We start from the raw sequence: 10295 nt of genomic DNA, 5'->3' as shown, positions 1-10295 counted from the left end.
GGCTAGGGGGGAGAGAGGGGGGGGGAAGGGAGGGGACGAAGGAACGGGAACAAAGTAAAAGAAAAGGGAAAAGCAAAATAAAAGAAAAAAAGCCGCGGCAGCCAGAGGCTCCCGCGGCGACGTTGCCTCCCCGCGCACTGCCCGAGCAAATAACGGCGGGGGCGAGTTCCGGCGCTTAAATACCCCCGCCCCGACCCGCCCCCTGCCCGTCCCCGCCCCGCGCACCTGGCCGGGCCCCGCCTCGCACACCTGTGCGGGCCCCGCTCCGCCCCGGCCCCGCCCCGGCCCCGCCCCGGCCCCGCCCCGCCCGCGGCGTTTAAAGCCGGCAGAGCCGCGGTCGCCCCGCGTTTGTGGAAGAAGTTCGTCCCGGGATGCTGCGGGAGTGATCGGCGCTCGGGGCCGGAGTCCCGGCCCGGCGGCTGCTCCCGGCGCTGCGCCGAGCTCGGGGCGCTGAGCGGGGACGGCACCGGCGGACCGAGGTTGGCTTGGGGCTGGGATGGGGTTCGGCAGCGGTACGGGGATCGGCATCGCCGGAGTCGCTGCGGGGGGGGCGCTGGGGCCGAGCTCGGCAGGGTCGCTCGGGCCGGGGCTCTGCCGGGGCCCGGTTGGGGGAGAACGGCGGCGCTTTCCTCGTACAGACGCGGAACCCGGGCCGGGACCGGCAGGGGCGCGGAGACACGGCAAGCCGGCTCCGGGACCCCCCGATCCCGCCGGGCCCGCAGCGCCGCCCGCACCTCCCGCGGGATCGGAGCTCCTCCCGCTCGGGCACCCCCGAGGACATCGCACACCCCCCACACCGAAGAACATCGCCCGCCTCCCCCTTCCTTAACACCCCAGGAGGTTCCCGCCCGCAGGGCCCCCCGGGAACGAGGGCTCTGGGGCCCGCCGGGGCTCCGGCCACGGGCCCGCTCCGGCCGCGGGGAGCCGGGGCCTTCCGGGGCAGGGAAGAACGGGGCCAGCCGCTCCCTCGTTCCTCCCGTGCTCCGGGACCCCGAGCAGAGCTTGCCCGTCTGTCCCCCTGTCCCTGTGTCCGTCCACAGGCGGCCCCAGGAGCTGGCGCTGACCGTGCCGCGGGTTGGGCACAGGCTGCTCCCAGCTCTGCCTGCGGAACTTGGGCAATTGCCCACAGCAGTTCTTTGCCCTGCCATCCAGAAGGGGCAGCTCATCTGACACCTGCCAGGTGAGACCTGAGGCTCTCCTTCCTCTCCCCCGCTTCCTCGGCAACTCGTACCCTCCCGGGCCAAACCCTCTGCATTTTAAAAATCCCCCATCTTTATTTGCAGGCGGGGAAGGTCCTGCCTAGGACGGAAACGGCTACAGGAGAGGAAACCAAGAAACGCTCCAACCGGACGCTGCCGCGCGAGTCAAAGGAGGGAAGGACCGCAGGCAAATACAGTCAGGAAATCTGCTTTTATTAAATCTCTGCAGCATTAAATCCCCCCTTCCCAGCCACGGGCCGGAGGGAGCGCGGCCGGCTGGGCTGTGCCCGGCTGGCGACGGGCACCAATTCATCACTGCCCTGCTCAGGGAGGTTTTCCGGCCCTGTCCGGGATTCCCCCAACGGCTGCAAAGGTGCTCGTGCGACAACCGAGCTCATTTCCAGGGATAAAGGAACCAACCGAGTCGGGAGGGATCCCTCGCTCCGAGGCAAAGGCGTCGGTCGAGTGTCGCCGCCTGGTCCCGCCTGCGGGGGGGCGTCTCCTCCAGGTGAGCCTTCGGAACCCAAAATGCTGGGGGTGCTCAGGTCGGGGCCGCTTTTCGGGTCCGGAGTTGGACGGAGCCCTCGGCGGCTCCTGCTTCCCGCCAGGAATGTTCTCGGGGCTCCCTGGGCAGTCCCAGCTGGGCAGGGAACGCGGGCCGGGAAAAGGCCGGAGCGACAGAGAGTGACCCAGCCCTGCTTGGGCTTCCTATTGCCAGGGGATGGAGGAGCTGTGCCCTGGAGCTGTGCCCTACAGCCCCCGTGGGGTGGGCACTGGGAAAGGGCTGCCCGCGGCTCCTCAGCCGCACGTGCATCCCTTTTCTCGGGGAAAAGAACTCCCCGGGACCGCCCCCGAGGCTCCGAAGGGACAGCGGCTTCCCGGCCGGAGAGACGTCCTCGCCCGTGCTCAGGGGCTGCCTCGCCCCGGGCCGGGAGCGCGTCCGGCCCCCGCCTTCTCCCGGGCGAACACATCCCCTGGAGCCCGGCCCGGGGCGGAGAATCGGCCGAATTCCAGGGAACTCGCTCAAGTCCCCCCAGGGACACCAGCGGGGCTGGGGAAGGAGGGTTATAAACAGCAAAGTCTGTGGAATATCAACCTGTCCTTGTCCCCATCCGGCTGAGCAAACCTGGAACCGTGGCTGCTTCCTGGCAAACCTGGCGTTAGAGCGGCAGCTCTGCGGGGGAAGATCCGGGCTCCAGGAGGCACTGGGAGGCTGTTCCAGCAGGAATTCGGCATGGAATTGCGGGCTGTAAGTAGAATTCATCCAAACCTGCAAAGCTGAGACCGGAACCCAAACCTGGGCCCCACGCAGAGAACAATCTTTGTGCTGCTGTGTTGGCCAAAGCTGCTGCGCTGAGAGATCTCGGCAGCCTGAGGGAGGGCATTCTCTATGTCCCAGAAACCAGCATCTCCTAAGGGGACAATCCAAGTCCTAAAAGATTCCTTTTGCCTTTCCACAGGTTCACTGACCCTTATTTGGTCCTGCTCTCCCACGGTTCATTTTGGGGGATTGGTTTGTGCTGGTTTACGTTCCACAACTCCACCCACAGCTGGAGATTTGGGGCTGTGCTTCTCTACTCCCAGCAGGTTCCCTAAGGAGCCAGATACTCCAACAATCCCCTCGTTTGACTTTCTAGGTGAATTGTGCACAAGCCAGTCCCCCATTCCCTATCCAGGCTGGGAGTGCTCGTGCCCTTGGCACAGTTGGCTCTGGCTGGGCAGGAACTGAGAGCAGGACATGGGGCAGAGCGGATCAGCTGCCCAGGGAACCTCCAGGAGATGAAGCTATTGGATCCTCATTGCAATCAAGGGAACACATCCTGTCTCTGGCAGAAGCCAGGAGCCAAAGCAGATCCCGCCTGGCCAGGCTGGGGGGCAGCAGTTGGATCCACTCTGGGGGAAAACCCCTGTGCCTGCCAGGAGCTCTGAGTCTGTTTGTCCTGCCTGCTCCTGACCAGTGTCAGGGCCCCTGGGAGGGATTCAGAATCCAAAGAAACCCCAAATCCTACCGAGGGACTCATCCAAAGGAAGAAAGCCATTATTGTCATAAAAAGCTTAAAAAGCTGTTAAAGGTTCTAGGACAGCAATACTGGGATTCCCAGGAAACTTAGTAGTGCTCTTGGTTCCATTTCAATGTATCTTTAGTCCATCAAGGAGCAGCTTGGAGAACTTCCCCTGGGATTTGGAGGCTGAGCAGGGTTTGCTTTGGATTGCCTGGCACCTCTGGCCCCAGCTGGTGCAAACACAACTTGGGCCAATGATCTGTGCCTACTGTGTCCCTGTGGGCAGTGCCAGGCTGGGGACAGGCACACGCAGCTGGCAGCACTCTCTGCCCCAAACAGCCTCGGGTGGCAGCGCAGCCCCGGGGATCGAGGAGGGCTGGAGGCGGCCCAGGAAAGGCCCCCCCGCTCCCCCCGGGGCAGCTCCACAGCCCCCCTGCCCTCTCTGCCACGGGGGCCCCGCTGCTCCCCCGGCTGGCACAGAGCCCCCTGCCCACGGCTGGCAAATCAGGGCCAGGGCTCGGCCTCGCTGCAGCCCCCCACACAGGAGCAACTCAGGGATCAGCCCAACATTTCCCTGCTTGGCCACTGCAGAGACCCTCAGTTTACCTCAACACATTCCTTCTCTTCCCAGCAGGTTACCTGAACTTTAACACCCACAATTGTCTGTGTCTCTCACCACTCATCACCTCAGGTTACCTCAGTGTGTTCATTCCCTGCCCTGCAGAGAATGAACCTCCTTTTTAACCCCCAAACTTTCCCCTTCCAGCCCACTCCTGATTAACTCTTCTTGAATACAAAAGAGTCATTCTCTCCCCCAAAGATTGCCTTCTTTTTAACCCCCAGAGTCTTCCCTAATGCATGCTACTGATTACTTCTTTTGGACCTCCAAATATTCATTCTCTGCCCTGCAGATTTGCTCAAGTTTCACCCTCAGAAATTTCTCTGCCTCTCCCCTACTGACTGCCTCACTTTGTTCCAAAATATTCCTTGTCTCTGCTACACATTGCCACAGATCTGACCTCCACAATTTTCCCTACCTCTCCACAGCTGATCACCTCATGTACACCTAAATATGTTCATGCTCTACCCTACAGACCACCTCAAGTTTACTCTCAAAACTTTGCCCACCTGCTCACCACTGACTACCTCCTTTTGACCTCCAAATATTCATTCTCCACCCTGGGGAGTTTCTCAAATGTTACCTGTCCACTGATGACTGCTTTAGTTTATCCCAAAATGTTCATTCTCTCTGCCAGATACTGCCACACAGTTTACTCCAAGAACCTTCCCTGGGCCCATTGTGGTGTCCACTCCTGATTGCCTCCTCTGCACCTCTCAGGATTCATTCTGGACCCTGGAGATTACCTCAGAGATTTCTGCCCTAAATGTCCCCACCTGGCCACCACTGCATACCTCAGTTGACCTCATGATGTTCTTTCTCTCCCCTGGAGATAACCTCCTTCAAAGCCCTCAAAGTTTCAATTCAAAATATTCATTCTCTGCCCTGGACATTCCCTCAAGTTTTACCCCCAGAGGTTTCCCCTCCTGCCCACCCCTGACTGCCTCAGTGTCCATCAGGAGGCACATCCTCTCTCCTACAGGTGACCTCACACTGGACCCACTGCATTTTCCCGACCTCTCCACATCTCAGCAACTCACTTCTACATCAAGATGTTCATTCTCTACCCAGCAGACCCCCTCCAGGTTACTCTCAACACTTTCCCCACCTCTCCACCACCCAGGAACTCATTTTCACCTCAGAAGATTCACTCTCTGCCCTGCAGATTCCCACAAGTTTTACCCCCCACATTTTCCCTGGAGGTCTGCAAGGTTTACCCCAGTTTACCCCAGGAGGTGCATTCTCTCTCCTCCACATGACCTCTGATTTTACAAACACAAACTTTCCCTCCCTGCCCACCACTGACTGCCTCACTGGACCTCAAAAGGCTCATTTTCTCCCCTAGGTGACATCCAGACTTACCCTCACAGTTTTCCCTGCCTGCAAACTACTTATTACTTCATTTTTACCTCCAAAGATTTGTCCTCTGCCACAGAGATTACCTCAGATTTTTCCCCCAACACCTCCTTACCTGTCCACTACTGATTACCCCAGTTTACCCCAGGAGGTGCATTCTCTCTGCTGCACATTACCTCAGATTTGACAAAGATTTCCCTCCCTGCCCACTGCTGACTGCCTCACCTTACCCCAAAATATTCATTCTCTCTGGGACAGATTGCCCCACATTTTACTCCCAACATCTGCCTTACCTGTCCACGTCTGACCAGCTCCTTTGTACCTACAGAGGGTCATTCTGCACCCCACACACACCTCAGGCTTATCTCAAACCTCTCCCCACCTGTCTGCCACTGAGTGCCTCATCTTTACCTCAACACACTCCTTCTCTTCCCAGCAGGTTACCTGAACTTTAACACCCACAATTGTCTGTCTCTCACCACTCATCACCTCAGGTTACCTCAGTGTGTTCATTCCCTGCCCTGCAGAGAATGAACCTCCTTTTTAACCCCCAAACTTTCCCCTTCCAGCCCACTCCTGATTAACTCTTCTTGAATACAAAAGAGTCATTCTCTCCCCCAAAGATTGCCTTCTTTTTAACCCCCAGAGTCTTCCCTACCTGCACACTCCTGATTACCTCTTTTGGACCTCCAAATATTCATTCTCTACCCTCCAGATTTGCTCAAGTTTCACACTTAGAAATTTCTCTGCTTCTCCCCCACTGACTGCCTCACTTTATTCCAAAATGTTCCTTGTCTCTGCTACACATTGCCACAGATTTGACCCCCACAATTTTCCCTACAAGTCCACCACTGAGTACCTCACGTTCATCTCTCAATATTCATTCTCTACCATGCAGATTACCTCAGATATTTCCCCCCAATTTTTCCTACGAGTCCACAACTGATTACCCCAGTTTACCTCAGGATGTAAATTCTCTGCTCCACGTGACCTCAAATTTGACAAACACAAATTTTCCCTCCCTGACCAACACTGACTGTCTCACTTCACACCAAGATATTCATTCACTCTGCTACAGATTGCCCAGATTTTACTCCCAAAATTCACTTTACCTACCCACATGTAATCAGCTCCTCTGTACAAATACATGTTCATTCTTCAACCTATAGATTACCCCAAGTTTACCCTAAAACACTCCCCAACTGTCCACCACTGAGTACCTCATTTATCCTTCAAAATATTCACTCTCTGCCCTGGATGTTACCTCAAGTTTTACCCCCAAAGGTTTCCCTTCCTGCCCACCCCTGACTGCCTCAGTGTCCATCAGGAGGTACATCCTCTCTGCTACAGGTGACCCGAAATTTTACAAACACAAATTTCCCTGCCTGCCCACCACCGACTGCCTCACTTTACCTCCAAATGGTCACTCTGTCCTCTACAGATGACATCAACTCTTACCCCCAACATTTCCCTTCCTCTACATCACCCATTTTCTCTTCCTGATGCCCCAAATTTCCATTCCATCCCTACACATTCCCTGAGTGTTTCCCCCCCAAGCATCCTTCCCTTCTTCCCTGTTTAATAACTCACACTCCAGCCCCAGGCTCTCCACTCCCCCCTCAGTGGGACCCCTCCAAAATGCCACCTCCCTCCCCTCTGCAGCACCTCACCTTTTCCTACACAAACAGTTGCTGGGTCCCCTGGAAATTACCCCAAGTTGGCAGCTACAAATGTCACCTCTGTCCCTGCCATGTTCTCCCAGGTTTCCCCAGCTGGGAGCTGCAAGGAATTCAGTCCAGTGGATGGACATCAGGGAACAGCTGTACATGCAAAGGCAGAAAAAGAAGATCTGTCAGCAAAAGGCACAAAGAAGGGGACAGGTTTCAGAAAACATTTCTGCAATCCAAGGAATAACTCTTTCCAGTTTCCCAGGGAGAAGAACAGGAACTCACAGCCACCAAGGCCTGACAGTCCCCTGCAGCCAGAGCTCAGCACACAGCCAGAGAGGCAATTCCAGCATCTAAAAGAAAAAAAAAAAAAAAGAAAGATTTATTTTGTTTTAAAGTTCCTTTAAGTTGTTCACAGCAAAGCAAGCCTTGCTCTGGTTTCAGTTGGGTGAACAGTGAGCGCTGGGCACAGGGCACGTCATTAATGCCCAGGGGATGGGGCTTTGTGGGGGAAGAGCAGCTGATGGAGTTGCCCAGTCCAATTCCTGCCTGAGGCCTGATGGCCCAGGACAAACCCTCTGGCAGGCAGTGGGTTTGTTCCCTCTCATGGTCAGTGCCCAGTGTGTCCCTGTGGGCAGTGCCAGGCTGGGGACAGGCACACAGAGCTGGCAGCACTCTCTGCTCCAAAGACACTTCTGGGCTCCTTGGCAAACTGCCTCTGACACTTGGTCTTCTTCAGGAGAAATTAAGGATTGCTCATGGCAGTTTGGAGATGAAGTTATTCCAAAGGGAAGGAAAGAACAAATATTCCCATAAGAGCCCTTGGGATCTGCTGGGCTGAATTGGGAAGGGCACATTATCTGCAGTGCAAATACAGGACAACCTCAAACACAAAGCCCAGCCTGTCAAGTGGGGCGTGAAAGCACCACTGGGACAAACCTCCACTCTCCTGATTCTTTTCAGGGACTGCTCCAATCCAGCTCTGAAGCTGCCAAGCCCAAACTGTCCCCAGCGCTCTGGAACAACAGGATCTTCCCAGGGATGATGCATTGGAAGCACAGCCCTCACTCTCACCCTCCACACGCTCCCAGGCTCACCCCAAATTCAGGACAAGGGGCCAAAGGCCACTCGGGCCGGGGCTCCCTCTGTCTCTGTGGGCTCAGGGACTGCAGCCACCAGGGCCCTCCAGCACGGACAGCCTGGACCCAGAGCAGATCCCTGGGGATTAGCAGCATCCTGGGCATCCCTGGAGACAGAAACCATCAGCCTCTGGGCTAGCACTTCATTGCCAGCACACACAGCCTGCCACATTTAGGGGGGCAGCTCTCGGACCACAAACCCAGTCTGACCCAGTTCTCCTGGGCACCAACACGGACTCCACAAACCCACAGGAATGAGAATGTTCTGCTGCTTTGACAAACTTCAGCCCAGCTTTGCAAACCTCAGTCCCTGCAGCTCCTGCTCTCCAGAGCCCCGTTCAGGGCTGGCTCCAGTTCCCTGGAGAACCTGCCCCAGCCCCACTCGGGGCCAGCCTGAGCAGAAGCCACTGGGCTGCACAAGGAAGAACCCTCCCCTGGCTGCTGCAGCTGGAGGGAGATCCAGCTCCAATGGAATCCCGGGAACAGCCTCCCAGATGGTCTCTCCCCAGCCCTTGGCAGTGGCTCAGAATGGCAGCAGCTCCAGTGCCAGCTGGGTCCCTGCACGACTCCTTGTCCCAGCCCTGCCACAGGGACACCCACGGGAGACACCCACGGGCACACAGGCCTTGCTTGCACAATTCCTCACCCACAGCTGAGGGAAAGCCACACAATAATAAGAAATAACCTGGGCTGAGAGCACTCATCACTCCAATCCATCAGGATTTGGGGGGAGTTGGGTAGGCAACAGACCCAAATTCTAATCCTACCTCTAAATTTCTAACAGGTTCTCTTAGAAAGATCCTGGAGAGGAACTCAGACAACAGAACTCAAAGACTGCACAAGCAATAGCAGAAGGTTTGCTAGGAAGAACAAAAGTTCCTTGTTTTCCTTAACACTCTGGGACTGTAGGACCCAATCTTTGCAACCAAGGGACACCAGAGATGTGATTAATACTTAAACCTCTCCCCCATGGGTCTGTCTCAGAGAACTGGGCCAGCCCTGAGCTACTCCCAGGTGCCTGCAGTGCTTTGGGGAGGGGTAGGACAACACCCCACTTCTGCTTGGAAACATTCCAGATGAGGAAAAGCCACTCCCCTTCTCTCTCTCTGACCCAGAACCAAAGCAGTCCTGCGGGACAACACGGACTATGCACGGAAGGCCCGAGTCAGTGGGGGGAAAACCCTAAACAAACCAAACCACCCCAAATTTCAAGATAAAAACAGGCTGCTTCCTTAACAGGAGCACATCAAAATCATTGAAGCCAGAGAGGAAATTACAAACAAACAAACAAAAGACCCAAAAAGATGCTTTGCACTGATACACTCTCTGGTTGATCATTCCAAAGGAAATTCTCCACAGATCAGAAGCAGGTACCAATAATTTTTCCTCTGTAAGAAATTAACGACTTGAGTTTCTGCTCAGGGGCTGGACATGTCCAGTGAGGGTACAAGGTCTGGTGGGTTGTTTATGGCAGATCCTGACCAGCCCAGGCCAAACCCAACCACCTCTATCGCTGCTCCATCCCACATGCGGGGGGAATATTGATTTCCTATAGAAATACTCCCCTTGCCTGTTACTCGGTCCTTCCCTACACATCCATGGAGCAGCTTTACTCCACCCTTTGTTCCCAACAAGAGCTCTCCAGCCCGAATCCCAGCTCCCACAGACAAACTAAACACACCTAAGGTGATGGTTCCATCAGCTCCTGGAATTCCAAGCTCCCCGTTCCCTGGAATGCTCATCCCAACACTCACAGCAATCTCACCTCAGCCCACAGGCTCTCTGTCCTCACAGGGAAACGCAGCCCACCAGGACACAGCTCTGGCACCGCATTTCCTCTCATCCCTGGTCTCCTGCAAACACCCAGAGAAATCCAGTCCCTCAGACCCTGCATCCCTGGACACGAGGAGAACTGGAATTTGACCCGGATCCCAGCGCCCTGGACAAGTGTGTTCCCAGGAGCACACGCCTGTGGCTCCATCCAGCCCATCCATCCCTCCTTTCCTTCCTGGCAGTCCCAAACCCTCCCCCAGCTCCCATGGGTCTGTCCCATGGCCCAGCCCAGCTCCAGCCCTGGCAGAGCTGCAAACACCCCCCAGCTCAGCCCCCTGGGCTCCTGAACCCCCAAACCAAGGCTCAGGCTCACCAACGGGGACCCACCTGCCCCACTCAGCACAGCCCAACCCCACAGCTCGGGGACCCCATGTTCAGCTGGCCCTTCACTCCTTCCTCTCCACCCTTCCCAGCACGGCAAGGACCAGCCTGCAGTGGAAACAGAGCCAGTGCCCAGGGAGCAAATGCCAACACCAGGA

The 10295-nt window shown here is 56.4% G+C and overlaps 1 protein-coding gene across 1 annotated transcript; it reads left to right on the top strand.

Annotated features, from left to right (window-relative positions):
• Positions 1-405: 405 nt before the first annotated feature.
• Positions 406-2606, top strand: LOC127462165 (collagen alpha-1(I) chain-like; the record flags this gene model as incomplete). Its single annotated transcript, XM_051770587.1, has 4 exons — positions 406-1180; positions 1284-1395; positions 1528-1707; positions 1918-2606. Coding segments are annotated over 4 exons (1469 nt in total), but the record flags the coding sequence as incomplete, so codon positions are not given.
• Between the last annotated feature and the right edge of the window lie 7689 nt (positions 2607-10295).

Source organism: Manacus candei, unplaced genomic scaffold (assembly GCF_025592945.1).
Source record: "Manacus candei isolate 608988 ecotype Guabito, Panama unplaced genomic scaffold, ASM2559294v1 h1tg000120l, whole genome shotgun sequence".
NCBI lineage: Eukaryota > Metazoa > Chordata > Aves > Passeriformes > Pipridae > Manacus > Manacus candei.
Note: the sequence above shows the minus strand (reverse complement) of the source record. Positions and strands in the feature narration are given on the sequence as shown.